The 21124-nt window shown below is 37.0% G+C and overlaps 1 protein-coding gene across 3 annotated transcripts in view; it reads left to right on the top strand.

The window, feature by feature from the left end:
• cntln (centlein, centrosomal protein) overlaps nt 1-21124 on the top strand; it is a 183158-nt gene that overhangs the window by 94996 nt on the left and 67038 nt on the right. For all 3 annotated transcript variants that reach the window (XM_039694577.2, XM_039694574.2, XM_039694584.2), the window contains one exon: nt 10625-10720. In XM_039694577.2, coding sequence (XP_039550511.2) covers nt 10625-10720 — 96 coding nt within the window. The remainder of the gene's footprint in view (nt 1-10624; nt 10721-21124) is intronic.

Below are 21124 nucleotides of genomic sequence, written 5' to 3' on the forward strand. Positions count from 1 at the left end.
TGGAGTGTTGAAGCCATGTGAATTAATCCCATGAGAGATTAATTTGATTAAGTTGTGTTTGATTCGCCTCGATTCTCTACAACATGGTGCATTATCCTGCTGGAAGTAGCCATCAGAGGATGGATACATGGTGGCCATAAAGGGATGGACATGGTCCAAAGAAACAATGCTCAGGTAGGCTGTGGCATTTAAACGATGCCCAATTGGCACTATTGGGCCTAAAGTGTGCCAAGAAAACATCCCCCACACCATTACACCACCACCACCAGCCTGCACAGTGGTAAAAAGGCATGATGGATCCATGTTCTCATTCTGTTTACGCCAAATTCAGGCAACATTTTTCCAGTCTTCAACTGTCCAATTTTGGTGAGCTCTTGCAAATTGTAGCCTCTTTTTCCTATTTGGAGTGGAGATGAGTGGTACCAGGTGGGGTCTTCTGCTGTTGTAGCCCATCCGCCTCAAGGTTGTGTGTGTTGTGGCTTCAGAAATGCTTTGCTGCATACCTCGGTTGTAATGAGTGATATTTCAGCCTAGGGCTGGGCGATATGGCCAAAAAATCATATCTCGATATTTTTTGGTCAAATGGCGATATACGATATATATCTCGGTACTTTCTACGTTTTCTATTTAGATAAAGAAAATCTTTATATTTAAAAAAATATATATATATATACATATATATATATATATATATATATATATATATATATATATATATATATATATATATATATATTCACATTCGGCCCAATGATATCCTACAAACAATGTTGATATTGAAGGATATGGAAACAAATATAATATAGGCTATGCAATATATTATGTGCAAAAAGCTTTTGTTTTTATATTGACTAAAGGCTAAACTAAAAATGAAAATAAAAACAAAAGCACAAACTATTATATTAGCCTGCATTTGATTACCCCATTATAATTACTTTCACTTTCATTAAAAATATATACTTTTAGATTTAAAATTCCACATATGGCACATTTATTTTCTCCAACAACAAATATTTTAGCAATATGTTTATTTTAGTCAGAATTATTGCGTACTACGTAGTACTATTCACGCGCATGCGCGCGCCGGCGCTCGTTCAAGGAAGCATGAATTTTAGCGGAGATTCACTTGCAGAAACTCGTCCTCTTCTGACATGGACATATTTGTTGTGAAATGGACATATTTGCTTTACTTTCTAACATTTACAGATGGAGAATATACCTGTGAAATGTAAGTTGAGCACTGAGGAAAGCACCACATCTCAAACGCATTAAACAGCGCAAGTATCTTGTCAGTCAGCAACAGTGTCTGTCAGAGCATTTGACAGGGCGGCAAGCTGCCTTAAACTTGTAAACTATATCAAAGTGATTTTGACGCAATTAATATAAGCTTGTGTCATGTTTAGGACAAATTGTACTACGTAGCCTAGCTACTTTCACTGCAGCAGCTCACACTGCAACCTCCGCTATTTTTCAGATGTGCTCTTATCAAACTACTGTATCGATATAAACGGTATTGCCTCATTCCATATCGTTTCAAAAAATATAACGATACATCGTACAAACTCGATATATCGCCCAGCCCTATTTCAGCCAAAGTTACTCTTCTATCAGCTTGAATCAGTCGGCCCATTCTCCTCTGACCTCTAGGATCAACAAGGCATTTTCGCCCACAGGACGGCCGCATACTGGATGTTTTTCCCTTTTCACACCATTCTTTGTAAACCCTAGAAATGGTTGTGAGTGAAAATCCCAGTAACTGAGCAGATTGTGAAATACTCAGACCAGCCCGTCTGGCACCAACAACCATGCCACATTTAAAATTGCTTAAATCACCTTTCTTTCCCATTCTGACATTCAGTTTGGAGTTCAGGAGATTGTCTTGACCAGGACCACACCCCTGAATGCATTGAAGCAACTGCCATGTGACTAGTTGATTAGATAATTGCGTTAATGAAAAATTGAACAGGCGTTCCTAATAATCCTTTAGGTGAGTGAGTGTGTGTGTGTGTGTGTGTGTGTATATATATATATATATATATATATATATATATATATAATATGGTCTATTTGTGAATTAGGCTATGGCATTGATTTCTCTGGAGAGGGAAAATCCCCCACTGGCAAATCACACTTTCCTAAGGTTACAACCTTGTTTTTTTTTTTTTTTTTTTTTTTTTTTTTGTAACTCCTTTTGTAGCCTATGAAACCCCATGTTTCAAGTTCCCCCCCCCCCCTTTTTTTACAGAACTGCTTTTGAATTTACGATTGGAATTATTATACAAATGTAAATTCAGTCAGTCTGATGGATAAGATTTGTTCCTTAGTGTAAAATGGAAATGCATGGTAATTTTATTTTATAAATACCATGTTTATTCGGGATTTGAACCCGTGTCATCTAAATTACCACTCGACCAAAACTTTTCTCACTGAGAAGCAGTCAGTGTGCTCTCACACTAGAGAAGCGCTCTTCAATCGTCTCATTCTTTAATAGTTTACCGTAATTGCACCTAATTTCTTTTTACTGACTTTTCTTTTTACTGTTTTAAATTTCTTTTATTGTTTTTCTGTAACAAAAGTTGTGGTTATCTGAAGTTGGCTCATTGCTATGATTTTCAGAAATTGAATTTTGAGACAAAAAGTTTAATTAACTGTCACGTGTTAGCGGGGCGACTGTCATTCTTTTTCTATTGCCTTTTTTTCATAGCACATATTTTAGTTGATTAGATCATTCGAAAGCTTACAAACTCAAAATTTATCCTGTGAAAACCGTTTTGAAATTGGACTATTGAGAGGCGAGCAAGGTCTTTTAAGCAAGCAGCTTCAAACTCTGTTGTTCTCTTGTGCCCCGCATCACACCACACGATAATGCTGGATAAAAATAAATAAATAAAAATGTGTGTGCTGTTGTAGTTCACCCAGGACTGGACTTTATTCTGTTATGTGGTTTATTTTGATAGGTGAATTGTCTTTGTAGTGTTGAGAAGGATAGATAAACGGGAGATATTGTTTTTCACCCCTCCGCTCCACCGCTCGTGTTCGTAAAGAGAAACAGTCTTTTCAGCTGGCCGTTATAAATGGCTGTTTTTCTGCTCTAAACTAGTGAATTTTAAGATAGTGAAGATATATTCAGAGATGATAAACAAGATGTTATAGAATAATAATTAAAAAAAAAAACAATTTTGACAAAAAAAAAAAAAAAAACATTCAATCTATATTTAGACCTTACTAAAAACGTGCCAGCGCAACATCCGACGGGTTTTCCCAGATCGCATCACATTCATTCAGTCTCATTCTTTTTTTTTTTTTTTTTTTTTTTAACAAGACCTTTTTTTTGGCTGTTTTTTTTTATTAACAGATAGCCTATGAACAGAGATGTCTATAAGTCTATATGTATACTACATGTATACTATTCATACTATTAATTGTATGATTGTTCGTTTAAATAACATTAACCAAATTGTCTTTCTTTAATTAATAATAAAGCGATTACTTTAACATGCAGTTTCAACTGCACCAAATCTTAGTTTGTTTCATTATTGTACAGCAAATGTCAATAGCTCTTTTTTTATTTTTCATTATTTGGAAATTACCAGAGTTGTAGTATTTCATCCTTACTGATAATTGACATTAGCCCCACTTACGTTTCAAAAACGTCCCTTTGCGTAACCTGGCGGTCATTTGCGATTGGTTTATTTTTTTCACGGTTGATTTGCCGTAGCGGTAATAGGTATTGTAGTTGAGTATCTACTGTAGGTCATTGTTTTATGAGTGACAAAGTGTGTCTGTTGGGTGACAACTTTTGCTAGTGTTTTACAAGAGATGGCTTGATTTGAGACATGTATGAAATCTTTTGGTAGTTTTATTGTGTTTTGTGTATGAAATTTATTGTTGTGCCAAGCTGAAAGTTTGTAAGAAGAACTGTGTGAAAAAGTTTTGAGAAATGTGTCCTTGTAATATATATATATATATATTAGGGATGCACCGAATATTCGGCCGCCGAAAATTTTCGGCCGAAAATGGCCCAAAAGTGCATTTTCGGTTTTCGGCCGAAAGACTTTTATCACCGAAACAATACGGCCGAAATGTTGTGATGACGCAAACAGAAACCGCGACCTTCACGTGCTTGTCTGAAGCAACATTTCTGCGGTGCGGACGTATTTCAGTGTATCTGAACCCGCGAGGAGACGGAAGCCTTGTTTATCCACCTATATCTGCTCTAAACAACGCGCGCCACCATGACGACGATTCCGGTTGCGAGCGGGTCAAGAGCGGTGCGCGCGCTGTCTGTGGAGTCGAGTCTCCACAGACAGCGCGCGCACCGCTCCAAACAGTCGAGGCGTTTATACTTGACGCGCTCTCCGTTTTACTATTCCTTGAAACGACAGGGGACGACTCAAGTAACTGTCCTTCAGGAATCAGTGAGAAGAAGAAAGATAAACGCATGGCAATGCTTATTTGAAGGCTATTCCACCACCAATACAAAAATAATCATGTAAAATCCAGTAAACCCTGAGATTTTTACTTGTGACATTACAAAAAATATGTATATGGGATTGGGAACTATGTATGTATAGAACTAAATTAATGCTCTCTTAAATATTTAAATACATTCACTAAACATGTTTCATTAAGTTTCATGTACATTTGTATTAAACATGGACCATTGTTCATTTAAAAAGGCTTTTTATGCTATTGTATGCCACATTTTTAAAATGTAACTAATTTAGACATGCAAACTGGGTGCTGGTTTGATGAGAAGTTTGCGCTCGGCTTTGTTTTTGAGAGAACGTTTCATTTTAAAACCTTTCTGCAGGCCAGTAGATTATTATTTAGTGTATACATGAGTGGGGTCAAGTTAAACATTTTAGTTTGAATTTTATTTTATACTGTGCATTGTGCTAAATAAATATTTGCATAATTTGTAATTGATTTATTCTTTGAAAATGTGATATTAATATGCAATTGCAATGCCTTGATTTTAGTAAAGTTTGTACACAGTCATAGCCATAAATGCAATGATACTAATAATTCTTTCGGTGTTTCGGTTTTCGGTTTTCGGCCTTGGTTTCCTCTTTTTCGGTTTTCGGTTTCGGCCAAGAATTTTCATTTCGGTGCATCCCTAATATATATATATATATATTAGGGGTGTGAAGAGACTCTTATCTCACGAGATGAGAAGAGACATGAGATTGGGTTCACGAGAACGAGACGAGATGAGATTGTTTGCACTTTTTTCAGAAATCCTCAATGACAAAATTCATGACTGGAAAAATAGTATGCATGTGCATGTTGCAGTCTTTTAGCTAATAATGCACTAATGCATATCATTTCATGTCTACTTTATGAGTATGAATTATCAAATGCATTGAAAGAAAACAATATACAAGCACTGTAAAATGTTTTTATTGACTGGCGACCTTACAGTACAAGAGCTTTCAGAACTTCTGATTGAGGCTGTGTGTGACCTCCTAACTGAACTCCTTGAAGTCTGACGTGCAAACAATAAGTGCAAGTGCAACCAAAATTAGCACACAGACTCTTTATAATTGTTTTGAAATTGCTGTTTTGTTTTGCACTGGAACTTATAGGGTTAATGCGGTGAGTTCTGAAAAATTCGGCTAGAGCGAAAGCCGAACGAGGCTGGTGTGTTTGTCTCTATGTTGTTTTTCTTGTGTTCCGATTATAAGTTCAGAAACAGAGTTTCCCCTGTCTGTTGTCCTTATCGCCGCCTTCACACTGGCAGTTGAAATCAGCTCCGTAATACGCAATACGTTCCCAACGGACGTCGTACTACACAGTGAAAAGCGTCGGACGCGGGTAGAACAAAAATGGCGGAGAGATTAAAGTTTGATTCTGTCAGTTCTGTATGATCTCTCTGATTAGGGTTAAGCTGCGTGAGGAAAGTTGCTCAGGACGTTGACATGTCAGGTCGGTCGGCTAAAAATGTGATATAGTGGTCAATAGTTCAATGTCTACCTTCATTTAATTGTATTAACTGCCCTTATAAACGTTAGAAAGTCATGAAAATAAAAAATGACATCACAACTTATCGTTATAAAATCAGTATTTATTTTATTAAAAGTTAATAATTCAGGTTTGTTTATCAGTACCATAGCAACGGTCAACTTCCGCTGGAATTGTCGGATAGGAACCGTCCGTAGCTTTTCGCAAGAGTTCAAATTTTTGAACGCATCCGGATGACCAACGGACACGATTTTCTTCGCACCGCACTCGGTCGGACCCGTTTCGGAACCATTCGCATGCGGCCTGCGAATCTCCATAGGAAATGAATGACTTCCGGTCATTTCGCAGCCGCATCGGAGCTGATTTCAACTGCCAGTGTGAAGGCGGCGTAAGACATTACAGTCCTCGCTCAATATTCGAAGTGCAAACAGAGACCATAGCCGGAAATTAACAGTCCAGAGATGGGTATTGGGAGATAGACTATGAAGCCTAATTTGTGCGCAAAGCACATCAGTGAGCTTGTGTTTTACTTTCAAATATGTGATCGCGCAAACTCTATGTGTAGGGAGTAGCGGCGCTGAGCGTGCATTCTACATATTAAGACATTTATCAGACGTTTAGTCTATGTTGCGCAATGAATCTTTGATTGTCTTTTTTTTTCCATGAATAAACAAACACTGTTAAGTTGTCTTGATTGATATTGTGAAGCAGCTTTGATACAATCTGTATTGTGAAAAACGCTATATAAATATATTTGACTTGACTTGAATCTTCCACCATCGTCACGTGAACAGTGAACTGTGCTCGTGCTGCACTGATAGCTACCGAACCACTTCTTCAACTCGTGCTGGATGAGCAGAGCAGACTTTTACATTTGTTTATAATGTTTTATATATATATATATATATATGAAGAGTTCAGATGCAAAAGCCTCTAAATGCCATTTGAAATTTTCTTCTTTAATGATGATTTTTATCAAACTTGTTAAGTTCAGTTCAGTAATTTCACTTAAATAACAATTAATAGGTAATTATCATTGCCATTTAAGTGAAATTACTGAACTTAAATATACAAGTTTGATAGAAATCATCATTAAAGAAGAAAATTTCAAATGGCTTTTAGAGGCTTTTGCATCTGAACTCTTCATATATATCATGGCACGAGATCTCGTCACACCCCTAATATATATATATATATATATATATATATATATATATATATATATATATATATATATATATTGTAGCTTAAAGATAAAATGAGAGTTGTCTCAGTTTGTACAAACACAAAAAAAAGAAAATAAATAATTTAATTGACTTTAAAAATTGTCTCCCACTCTTGCTCTAATCTCTGTGAAATGCAGCACAGGCTTTGGCTCAAAGCAAGAGGGGTGCAGAAGTACTTCATCCTGAAAAGGCCAAGGTGATTGTATATATCGGAAAAATAGAGAGGAAGAAAAAAGCGGCGGTAAAGATTGAAAGAAAAGGTTTTGATTCCCTCCTTTGAGTCTTTGGTTTTAACCTAAAGCCCTAGAAGCAGCAAAATGTCATGACAATTTCCCCAACCCCCTTAACATTTTCTGCCTTTTTATTTTCACAAGCTTTTTAAACATATATAATAGAAGTGTATGTTGAGTATCCACATGGGATGCAAGTGTTGACCTTGTCAGCTGTGCTCTCTTTGGGTTAATTAAAGAAAACAGCAGTGCAACGTGATCCCGTGTGAAAGGAGTGTGAATTTACCCACCTCAACTGTGTGTGTGTGTGTGTGTTAGATTGTAATGGAGGCACAAAAGAGAAAGAGTCTCTGATAATCTCCTTCTTCTTAGTTTTGAGAAGGGGGAGGAACACTCACTTTTCCAAAGAGCTCTTGTTTTATTAAGCTTTCAAGTCTTGTTACAGGAATGTTCATATTCCGTACAGAGCTGTTGTGCCATTCACTCCTCAGGGAGTTGAGTAAGCAGGGTACCTGCTGAACAAACTTGTTTTGAACAGTTATGCAAATTAGCCGAACGCCTCAAAAGCAGTAGAACATCTTTTACCACATCTTCTGGCCGAAGAACCATTTCTGATGGTCAGGTGTGCATCAATCCAAATATATTGTAGGAGTTAGCCTTTATTACACATGTATTAGTACAAGCGAGAGCCGGCCCCAGCAGGAGTCTCGGCGCTTGGCTGTAGACTAACATCTCATTAGAATGCAGCAGCCCTGTGTAACCCACAACGTCACTCACGATTAGCGCTATCACTATTAGCAAAACATAAAAACATACCCTCTCTTTCTCCAGAAGGGATTTTCAAGATTGTAAATCAGACCGGGTGCTTTGGGATGCGTAAATAAAATTAAAACTTATTAAAACATCCGCATGCTGATCAAAGTTGCACTCATAAACAGATTCGCTGAATCAAAGAAATTAGCTGCTGCCTTTTCGGAAAAGTTCTTGCAGTTTACTCGGTCGCTGTATAATGAAGCGAGATAGAGCTGAAGGAGGCTTGAGGGGAATGAAGATGTCTTTCTCTAAGGTCTATTTCATGAGTATGTCCTTCAGGAGGCCATTCACAGCTTTTAATACTGAATTTCACAATGGATTAAGACGGAAGATCTCCGGGCTGCTGCTTGTTAAGCTGTTAGCTGAGGAGTGGCTTCTCAGGGTGAATGTTTTCACATGATGTAGGGCTGCTCCCACAGAACCCAAAGGCACTCTGCCATACAGTAGGTTCAAGGACGTGATGGGAAGAAAGTGTCTGTGGAATAGGGTTTAAATAGTATTTGTGTTGTAGAGAGATGTTCTGCTTGTGCAATATTGACTTAAAGGTAGTGTGCAAACTGAGAGAGACCGTTTGTTGTTCCTTTGTTTTATTACGGTATCAATGAAAGGAATGAAACTTGATAGTTTTCATTTTGAATTAACGATTTGTCTGGATTTCAAAGCTACATTCACACTGCAGCTAAATATGACCCAAATCTAATAAAAAAAATAAATAAACAAAACAATAATAATAATGAAAAGATAATTAATTCATGTTTATTTTTTATTTTTTTGTCAGCAAAAATAATTTTGAATATATATATATATATTTTTTTTTTTTACAATGTGACTTTAGTTCTGAATAGTCATATTGCATATATTCTAAATATCCACTGATCTATAACATAAGAACTGTATTGCTCATGATGTCATAACACATTCTATTGAATTAATGGGAAGTCATCTGATTTAAATGTATAAACCAACAAGTCAATGGGCCCTATTTTAATGATATAAACACATGGTCTAAAGAATCCGAATCCACTTTTGCTAGTTTAACGACGGGAAAACTGGTCGGCTTCCCTGGAGCATGGTTTAAAAGGGTTGCCCCTATTCTCTTAATGACAGGGTTTCTGTGGGGTCTTAAAAAGTCAAAAAAAAAAAATCTGAAATTTCAAAATCACAATTTTAGGCTTTAAAAAGTTTTAAATTTGCTGAAGTATTGTGTTCTAGGTCTTACATCATTTTAAACGTGTCTTAATTTTGTTATGTAAAATCTTGATTTTGTTATGTTAATCTTAATTTTGTAATGTAAATCTCATTGAAATGTTCCCGCAGCGCTTTGGAATGTTTTTTTTTTTTTTTTTTTTTTTTTTTTGTAGTTCTTGATTTTGCTCGTTCAAATATAATTCGCTGTATTATGAGCCAATCAGTTTTGAGGTTTTGTGTTATTGGCGTCTATCTCAGATACCACAGACAGACATAAAACGGATTTTATTAGGGTACGGGGAAGTGGAAGTTTAGCGATACTTGGTTTAAAAAAATCTGAATTTGGGATCAGATTTTGCTGATTTGGATTTTGCTTTTGGATCAGAGCCAACACTAAAAGCGGAGGTTTGGAATAGGAAATTTTTATAAAAACAGAAACAGAACTAATTTCCAAAATCACGGACCGTTCGTGCTGATTTTCGACGAATGTTCAGTTTGAATAAATTAAATTACTTTGCGAATAATTTTGAGACTCTGCATTTCCTTTTTTTGTGATATAGGTCTTAAATTTCATTCATAATGGTCTTAAAGAATGTCTTAAAAAGTCTTAAATTTGACTTTGTGAAACCTGCAGAAACCCTGAATGTGTAAAGGGTGTATTTTGGGCATAGTGTGCAATATACCAATCAGAGTGTAATTTCCCATTCCCTTTAAAAGTCAGTTGCACTTGCACCATGGCGGGTTACTATTTACATGGTGGAATTTGCAAGCGAAAAGACTGAACGCCTCTCCAGAGAGCAACGTTGAAGTTGGATGTTGGTCAGTGCAAAGTTATCAGAAAATCAGCAAAAATGAATGGTATGACTGTGACAGTGGCTCTTAAGGCTATATAGTAGTAGAGTTTTTGTATGGAAATGTTTGCAGTATATTGTATACATTTCTGCTAATAAATACAAACATGCCTTAACATTATTCAATTTCTTTTACGGAAATAAATCAAAATAATGGGTTAACTTTAAGAGTTGGGTTTGGTAATATATGTGCATCATGTAATAACAAGCCCCTATAATAACAATTTTATGGACATAGTCCAAGAGTTTTTGGAGCATAATTTTTATTTCATTCCTGATGTGTTTTGATGGTAATTAAATTTGAGCTTATTTGTTAGTTTGTTTATTTTTTTTTTCTCTCTCCATGTTTCAGGTTAAAACATAGAACACAACTTCAGGAGGACAGCAAGGATTTATGGAACAAACTAGTGTTCTATAAGGAGGAGAACAAAAAGCTACTGTCTGACAAGTAAGTGTCTGTCGTTTTGTCAGGTCCTGTAGAGCCATCAAAGTTTTTATTAGCACCCAGCAGGATTCTGCAGAAAATTCACATAGTCGACTGCAGACACAAGACTTCAAGGAAAATGATATTGTCATTTCAAACATAACTTCGGGCAACATCTTTTTTTTTTTTTCCATTACATTTACAACTGTACGTTATGGTGATTGCAACCAGGGCTGAAATTTTGGGACACTTGTAAGTATTTCTAAAGCTAGTAAGTTAAATATTTTGAAATTTTGAAATACAATTTCAATTGTCCAGGATTTTTTTTGTTGGTGATTTTGACAGGCAAACGCTCCATACCACCTTGGCAAAAAGAAAAAAAATAATTAATAATAATAAGAATGAATACAGACGAAATGATTTCAGGTTTTTCTGGAAATAACTTTCTGAAAATAACGCCGGAACACTAAATGCAGATGCTTGGTGCAACTCCAGACATTTATAGCAGCTAAACACACTGACATTCCTGTCTTGAGGTTTGCTCCCTGGAGTTTTTTGGGGGGTACATTCGGTGACAGTCAGTGTGTGCGCGTGTGTTAATTACTGCTGATCTCGTCTGCTGGAGGTGTCGCGCTTCATTAGGCCGCCTTGGCCCTTTCCTTGCCAGGCCTCATTTGGCCCATCCTTTGCTGAGGGGTCTAACCCTGCCAGCCAGTGCGGCCTGGCCCTCCCCTGCTTGATCTCTACCCCCGGCTCGCTCTTACAGGAGGGCTCACTCTTTTCACGCCCCCACCTTGCCTGCTGCCTGTCCTCCTAATCCCAGCTGAGCTCATTATGATGTAGCCTGGCTGCCTCCCTCTCTCTCTTTGAGCCTGAGCTGTCCAAGCTAATTACAGGCTAGCAGCCAACACTCCCCGTTAAGGGCCTTCTGCCGCGGCGCTCGCACTAACGCGCTGCTTGGAAGTGACCTGCGAGGAGCACGAGGGAGCTGCTCTCTTTCCAGCCACGCAGCACCTGTCCTTCGGGGTTAGCCGTGATCCCTGTCATGCCCGTTCCAGCGAGCACTGAGCAAAGTTAGGCCAGCCTAACTCGTGCTTTCGGGGGGCTTTAGGGAGAAAAAAAAAAGCCTACAATGTCGGGGTGGAAAGGGAGCACTGTCTTTGATCTCCACTTGCCCGAGACGAACATTACCGACTGTGTGATTGTGGAAGCACAGGTCCCCTGCACGCTCTCTTTTTCTTCCTCTTCCTGACTTCCATTCGTTTGCACTTAACCTTGCTTTATTTATTGTTTGAATGGATCGAAACGTACAAGTTGTAATTAGGCTGGTATTCTTTATCAAGCTGTTATGTGGGACAGCAAGCTAAATTACTGTTGATGGCCGACAATTAAGGATGAGCCGTGGCAACGGGTCTGCACTGGCAGAAGATGGCAGGTTGCCGTTTTACTGACCGTATTAGGATGATTGTGCTTGTGAAGGTTGCGCTCATAAGCATGGCGATGATCTGCTAATGGTTAATTACCTTATTGCGGCCTGTAGTTTTAGGCGGTCTTAATTGCCGGCAGAGACTGCTGCTGGATACTTACTGAGCAGCAGTAAGTCACCTCTGCCGTATCTTGCTGCCCTCATTTCCTTCAAGCGCTTTTCACAGTCACAAGCTTTTTTTTTTTCCGGTCTATTCTGCACACTTTCCAGCGGATACGAGTTCAAATGTCTGTTTTGGGTCTCTTGTTATATTGGTCAGTGGCATGATAAAGAAAAGGAAAATTGTTTTTAGTTAAAAACATTTATGGTGAGTTCTTTAACATACTCGTTGTATTCATGTCGGTTACATATAATCTTTGAAAATATGTATCAGTATTTATTCACTTTTAGCATGTAATTTAAGTGATCAAAAATAACAGATGACAAAAAAGTGCAATGTTAATTAGTTATTCATTGTCTGATTTTATTTATACTTATACCGTTTTAGTGCGCTGCTACAGAAAGAGTCTAGATTCACAATGTGAATAACTCATTCTTTAGTTTGTTCACTTCGTCATTTGTCGTTTATTTGTTCAGAATCAAGTTGTTATATTACGTTTATGTTGTGTATGTTTGATTAATTGCATATGTATAAGATATGTTTGGGTGAGTTTTTTTTTTTTTTTTTTTTAATTAGCAAAATGATACAGTTTTACTTCATTCACTGTTCAACTTCAGTTTATGCAGCTTACACTAATGCGGGCATTCCTGACATAATTGATTGTGATTGGATTATACAACATAATCATCTTCTTTGATGTAGCCTTTCACTGTGTATATGTAGGCTCTATACTGTTATGTATATAAATATATACACTTACAGTGCATACACTTGCCAACATTTTAATGAACAAAAATCTACAAATATATATTTTTAAGGTTCCCTTAGTGCATTATAAAAAACACAAAAATTGCTCAATAACTTAACAGCTTATAACTAAAAATATACATAAGCATAACAAAAATGATTCTGATAAGATTATTTTTTTCAACATGATCTCCGGTTGTGGCGGTACCACTTTTAGCATAGCTTAGCATTAGGGGTGTAACGGTACATGTATTCGTATTGAACCGTTTCGGTTCGAGGCTTCCGGTTCGGTACGCATACAAACCGAAGATTGCTTGGACCATTTTTCCTGCCGGCAAAATTCGTGCTGACGCGGCCAACACAACGTTGCACAACATCAAATGGCAAGCGTAATGAAAGCAGAACGAAACTGCGCTACTCGTTATGTGCTTCACGGATCGTTTATCAGTTCGGATCAGCAACATCTGTGCAACGCGAGCCGATCTCGATCAAGCAACACTGTTAACACACAGCGCTAAGAGATCCGGTAAAGAAAACATTTCAATTCGCCACTGAGGTAATAACATCGCTGCAAGATCTAGTGAGATGCATTCACATTTCTCCGTTATTAACCGTAGATCTCTATTAGATCAAACAGCGCTGTCATGGAAACCGTGAGAAACATTGTGCCGTGAAAGAACTAGTAATACTTTCGTCCACAGACCAGCAACATTCACCATGGATTTAATATAGTAACACTAACTGGAACCAGTTTGGCTGGAATGGTGAAATGCTTTCAAGTACTTCACACATCTTTTTCCAGCACTTCAAAATTCAAATATTATATAAATAATAAATATATATTTAAAAGTTATTTTTAATGTGATGACCAAAACATTATTTGTTCATCCTTCAAAGATGACCCCCATTTATAAACCTGAAAGTTTCAAGATCGAGGAAAACACACAATTATTTAAAAATATTTTTTCTTTAAACAAATAGGAAATTTCTCTGGCATTTCTTTCTTTTTGCTGTATCGAAAACGTACCGAACCGTGACTTTAAAAAACCGAGGTACGTATCGAACCGTGATTTTTGTGTACCGTTACACCCCTACTTAGCATACATCATTGAAGTGGACACGATCATTAGCATTTCTTAAAAAAATATGACCAAAGAGTTTCGATATTTTTCCTGCTTAAAACTTGACTCTTCTGTAGTTACATTTTGCACTAAGTATAGTTCCTAGCCATATCAGCCTAGAAAATCGTAACTTTACATTTTCCGTCTGTCTTAGTGCACAATGTAACTGCAGAAGAGTAACGTTTTAAATAGGAAAAATATCGAAACTCTTTGGTATTTTTTTATTTATTTATTTATTTATTTATTTTTTGAGAAATGCTAATGGTCTTGTCCACTTCAATAATGTGTGCTAAGCTATGCTAAAAGTGGTCCCGCCAGAACCGGAGATTGGCTGAATTGATTCAATAATGGTAAAACTCAACAGTTTAAATCTGGGGGAGTTGTAAAATGAGCCTATTTCCAAGAAAAAGTGGAGTATCGCTTTAGCTGTAGAAATTAAATATTGATTAATTCTTGTTAAAGCTATAAACGTTATTCAGTCAAGATCAGTGAGTGAGTTTCTCTTTGTCTTTTGTTGTTTGAGTAACATTAGTGTCATTCTCTTTCATGTCTTTTTGCGCTCGAATCTGAATGGTTCAAATTATATGTTAATTCCAAATATAAAGTGTCCTGAGCATCTTTCACATTGGCCCTGGGCCATCAGCCAATCCTTATTGTCTAGCCTGCTCCCAAATAAATTTAATTCACAAATGAATAAATAAAAAAGGTGCATCACAGAAGAGCTGTATTTGAGTCATAATATATGCTGATTGCATTATTAGTGTATTTTGGGATAGATTATTAAACAAAACAATGAGCATTTACATTAGGACATTACCTGTATTTGTGCAAGACTTCCTCTATATGTCTGTGTATATTTTTGTGTGCATTTAGATAATCATTTAGATTTTTGGCCCTTGGGACTCATGTGCTGACTGCTAATAGCATATTAAAATCAGCAGGGAAACAGAACGACCTATGAGTGCCTGTTTAATAACAGAGGAACGCTTGCACAGCCGACTCACACCCATTGTCAGGAACAGATCTGGATAGCTCTCTGGAGAAAACATTCAATATCAATTGAGCAATTCAGTCAATTGCTTGGGCAACTAAAGCTGAGTGTTGGATGCTTTGAGATTAAAATATCTTGTTTGGTAGCGAAACATGACTGGATTTGCTCTGGTATCATTTGTACTGTGCCCATTTGTAATCTCTTCCCCCCGCTCTCAGGGCTTTTTTTTTTTTTTTCATCTGCTCTTTCTTCCTCATTATGCATCTGCCTCTACTCGGGTTGTCCGCACTTGTTAATTGTTGCTTAGGGTTTATGGGTAAAAAGAGCCAGGAATTATTTAGGCCTCATAAACAGAATAAACAGCCCTTAGACAGTGATAGCTACACTCAAACGACATCAAAGTATAAATTACCCAGCCATTAAGCTGGAAAAAAGCCTTTGAGATGATTTACGCTGCTCGCCCTCCACTGAGTGTGACCATTACAGACATGATCCCCGACTTTGACTTTAATGAAGTTTAATAAAGTTTACCCTTCTTGTGCCGCTGTTTTTTTGCTTTTCATCTTGATTGCTATAAGGTATTAGGAGTAATGAGTGTCTTTTTGCCCTGGGTCCCAGACAGAGAGGCAGAAATGGAAGAACGGATAAAGTCGGAATGCTTGATGTCGGTTTTGAAGACTAGCACAACTTTTGCCCCCTCCATTAATTATTTGTTTGATTAATGATGCCCTAAAATATGCAGCTCACCATTCAATGATTGAATGTTTTGCTGCTTCTTTGGCTCATTTTTAGGATAGGAAACTAGTAGGAGTGACTGCTGAAATATCTCTTTGCTTGCATCTTATCTTAATTATTCTGGATTTTAACATTCAAGTGGAATGTCTCGTATTTTTATGAATGCTAATTTTAGGAACCCTATCTTTGACGGCAACACCTTTCAGTTCCCCAGATTATGCTGTCCCCATGCTTATTATGTGGACGTATTCACACAGAGTGCAAATGTTTTCCACAAACAAGGCTAGGCTAAATCTAAATCATGCAAAGTTTGCCTGACAGTAATGCATGTGATGTCAATGACCTCTAGTATAGTGCTTTTCAAACTTTTTCATGCTAAGGGCCCCCAATTTTAATGATCTCCTTGCAAGGGACCATCCATCCATCTATTTTCCAAACCACTTGTCCTATGTAGGGTCGTGGGGATGCTGGAGCCTATCCCAGTTTCTTGGTAACACATTGGATGGATGGCCAGTCCATTGCAAGGTTAGCACACACACACTCACACATTTACACACTTACTCACACCCACAGGCAATTTATGGTCTCAGTTTCACCTATGCAGCATGTCTTTGGATCATGGGGAAAACCACCTTAGCGAGGGATCCCTTTCCAAAAATATAACGGCTACTACATATCCATGCATGAATACCCATTTATATTATGTGAAATGAAAGTAACTTAAACAAAATAATTGGCTTATATATGGTGTCTATACTGAAACCAAAGCAAATTATTAAATTATATTATATTATTTTGTATTAAATTGACAGGATATTGTTCTGTAATGTGATGTGGCTTCTAATCACAGAATGAGGCAGAAATTATTGTATAGAATTCTTAACTGTGATAATGTTGATTAGCATTGGATTATAGTATAGTATTACCGCTGCCAGTATAAGTTAAATTGTCTTGAGCCTGAGATGGCTTGAAGAACACGGATAAATCATATACTGTCACAATCGTGAGTTTAAAACATCTTTTGAATTATGGTTGATGCTTCCAGTTTAGGGATCTTCCATTCAAAACATAAGCTTGCACTATAATCATTATCCATCAATTTGACTGAATGAGCTGTTTTTTCTTCTTCATTTTTTATTAGACGTCACAAGAGAATAATAACGCTTGGTATTTTAATGTGATATGGTATTATAAGAATATCTATAGCAAGAGCTCTTTTCAGTTTCTGCTTTCTTTTCCTCCTGATTATTATTATTTTTTATCCTTTGTATTGTACAAAAAAACATGAACTCTACATTTGTGCATACTGTATTAATTTACAATATATTCCATTAATAATTCACTGGAATACACAAAGATTAAAGACAAATCTCACGTTTTCTCCCAAAATCCTCAATCTCTTTCCAAGTGGTTTTTCAAATGAAAGCTTTAAAATGTAATTGTCTCTTTTTTCACTTCTAATCTCTATTAACAGAGTTTACCTGAATGTTTCTAAAGCAGGAAAATACCATTTATTATCTGTCAAAATGACAGACAGCACTTTGAAATATTATCATGCAATGCTAAAGTTAATGAACAGTTTTTTATTAAGGCCATGTATTAAGGCTACATAATACAGATATATATTACCATGGTATTACCACCTGTTCAATGTACTTTGTTGATGTTTATACATTTTTAAATATCCTTTTAATGTTCAGTGTTTGAATGGTGAGCAAAATAATGTCATCTCATTGTGACTAGTTTTTAACATTATTGCATGCATAGAGAAAAAAAAAAATCACTGATTGTTTGCAATTTAACGGAAGTTCCACACATACAATTCATGCAAAGCATGGGGCACAGGCAAAAGGTGGATCAAGTGGACTCTCGTATGGACTTCCCGTGCGAGGGCGCCCTCCGCCTTTCAGTTTGAGGTAATCGAATTCAGTTCGAATTTTTAAGTGGTTTTAAAAATTCAAGTTTTAACTTATAGAGGGCAATATATTCTATCAGAAAATGATAGATAGATAGATAGATAGATAGATAGATAGATAGATAGATAGATAGATAGATAGATAGATAGATAGATAGATAGATAGATAGATAGATAGATAGATAGATAGATAGATAGATAGATAGATAGATAGATAGATGTGGTTGCTTTGTTTCTTGGGTGTTGCAATACAGTTGTTAAGGTATTCAGGTGGTTGCTGGGGTGTTGCTGTTTGGTTGCTTAGGTACACAGGTTAGTTGCTAGTCTTGCTATGCAGTTGCTTGTGTTGCTGTGCAGTTGCTTGGTACTCAATGTGGTTATTAGTGTGTTGCTATGTGGAATGTTAATGATAGATAGATGGATGGATGGATGGATGGATGGATGGATGGATGGATGGATGGATGGATGGATGGATGGATGGATGGATGGATGGATGGATGGATGGATGGATGGATGGATGGATGGATGGATGGATAGATAGATAGATAGATAGATAGATAGATAGATAGATAGATAGATAGATAGATAGATAGATAGATAGATAGATAGATAGATAGATAGATAGATAGATAAAATACATAATTTTAGACCATAGTATAAGTTGATGAATTGGGACACAGGCTTTATTTCATTCTTGAATTAATCTGTTTATAAAATAAATCAATTGAGTGAATGATTAAATAATCACTTATACAGAAAGTTACTAGTTTGTTAAATGATTTATCTGTGGACATTTTTTTAAATTCACGTAATCACATAATCAAAAAAAAATCTAATTTATGGTCCATAAATCAAACACGCTTGCATGTAATAATATGAAACTCGGTCCACATGTAGATCTCTTCGTTTCATATATTCTTCACACTCTTTCTTTTACCCCAGCCAGACAGGAAGTCGGCTATTTAGGGTTGTTCGTAAAACACACAGAGTTGCTTCAAACTTCATCTGTATAATGTAAATACACGGCAGATGAAGACCTTTGAATGGATTCTTGATATCTTTGAAACTGTTCAAAGATACTGTCCGTGGCAACGCATTAAACTTTGAAATTATTTTAGGATGCTTTTGAGACTCTTAGCATGCTTGAAATTGCATGAAACTCAACAGACACATCACATTTATTAACCAGACATGTGCAAAGTTTCAGAAACGGGCATGGTGCAGGGACTAAATAGCGCCACCTTTTGACAAAAGTGGGGTTGTTAGTTTTATCTACAGTTACAAAAATCGGTATATACATTGTACTCCTCAAGCCGGACAACTTTCTGATTCATAGTCATTAGCTCGGACCAAGAGGAAGTCAGATATTTTGGTTTGAATATGGTGAGCCTCTCTCTGAGCCTACGTTCCTGTATGGCAAGCCCTAGTTTGCCTATCCGTTATTAACATTGTAGATATCAACAACGTCTTTCTGAATACCATACCGGAATACCATAAAAAAGTGCTTTAGAGCACTTCAACTTGGCGCAATAATACCTTCACTCGTGAAAAGTCCTCTTATCAGCTCCCGCTTCCTCGCTCTCCCCCTCCCTCTTATTTCCGTCAATGCAGCCAACGTGACATGCGACAAAGCGGGAGCCGGTAAGAGGACTTTTCACGAGTGAAGGTATTATTGCGCCAAGTTGAAGTGCTCTAAAGCACTTTTTTATGGTATTCCGCCATACAATATAGTCATCAATTTTAAACGTTTAGAAAAACACAACGTTTTATTTTGTGTCACCAGCCTAGGTCGAGTTACACTAATCGAGTAACTGTGTTTAAATAGGGAAAACGAGGAAGTGTTTTGTCGCTTCTCTTTTTGGCCCATATTTAATGCACTGGGCTAAGCTAAGTGCTAACATAGTTTTGCGGCAATACAGAGCGATAGAGTGCACGCACTGAGACGAGAGAGGTATGCATCAGCTCGTCTTAATTAAGGGAATAACATAGTTTAATATGAAAACCTGGTGGAGTATCCCTTTAAGATATCTGTAACATAATTGTGACTAGTTGAAATGACAGAGTATGGCAAGCCGTTTTAACATTTAATCATGAAAGGGCCAAAGCCTGCGGCACCGCCACCCCGGTGCCTTTAGGTGACTAAAGGAACCGGGGTTGCGGTGCCACCGGCTTGGGCGTGCCATCGCTGCTCGCAGCTATATTTTTATTTTAATGGTGCCCTATAATGTGAAATTGAATTTATGTTGCCATAGTTAAATAACAAAAGTTCAGTACATGGACATCACATACAGTGAGTCTCAAACATCATTGTTTTCTCCTTCTTACTTAAATCTCGTTTTTGAAAAACACCCCTGAAAAACAGGCGAATCTCTACATAATACCGACTCTGACGTAAAAGTCGGGATCATTAATATGTATGACCCAAAATATTTGCATATTCCAGCCCATGTTCAGTGACAGACGAGACGGATCTGCGCAACCGAAGCATGGCCGTTGATCAGTGTTTGGATGTACACATGAACACAAAAGTATTTTTAGTTCCTTCATCCGAGCCTCTGAAGAAACAATGGGTTAATTTTATTTTCTCTGGATATTTCCAAACATTTCACCGACGACTGTTTCCTCAACTTCCCAAGAGCTGGCCTCGGACCGAGCTGATGTGTTATTGTTGTTCAAGTTCAGACAGGTAAAGTTAACTTTAATCTTTCACTCAAAATCGTTCAATGCTGTTTTCAGTAAGTCAAGCCAGGGACTTCACATCGTTTCTTTTAGTAGGATGAAAAAATAATAATAATTGTGAATAAATTGTATACAGAAAGCGATCAATATCTTTCCACACAGCGCAAGTTTATCTGGACACTTGACAAACTCGTTATGAATTCAATGACGCACGTTACACTGCACAACGAAGCTCTTGCTGTATTTACATGATCGTGTGTGTCTGCATTAGTGAAAGCAGAGAAGGCAGAAATTGCGTTGCAATGATAAGATCTTCATCCTCGCAATTGACAGGCTGTCTGTCCTCTGCTTGCTCAATACTCAACACAGCAACATTTTATGTGATGGGAATAGATCTAAATACTTCAAAAACATCTCACGATTCGTTGATCTCGATAGCTATAATAGAAAAAAAACTATAATAGCTGGAGTAAAATTATTCGAAACAGTTTCACATGTAATACTTAGCTATTTTATATGCAAGCATGTCAGCCAATCACAGCAGAGGCCGGTTACACACAGCAGACACGCCCCTTCAAACAGAGTGTTCAGATCAGAGCCTAAAATCAGGCTAGGAAAAATGCCTTTTATTTCTAAATTATGACTATTTTTGAT

The sequence above is a fragment of the Pimephales promelas genome, chromosome 6 (assembly GCF_988280905.1).
Source record: "Pimephales promelas chromosome 6, fPimPro1.hap1.1, whole genome shotgun sequence".
Lineage (NCBI taxonomy): Eukaryota > Metazoa > Chordata > Actinopteri > Cypriniformes > Leuciscidae > Pimephales > Pimephales promelas.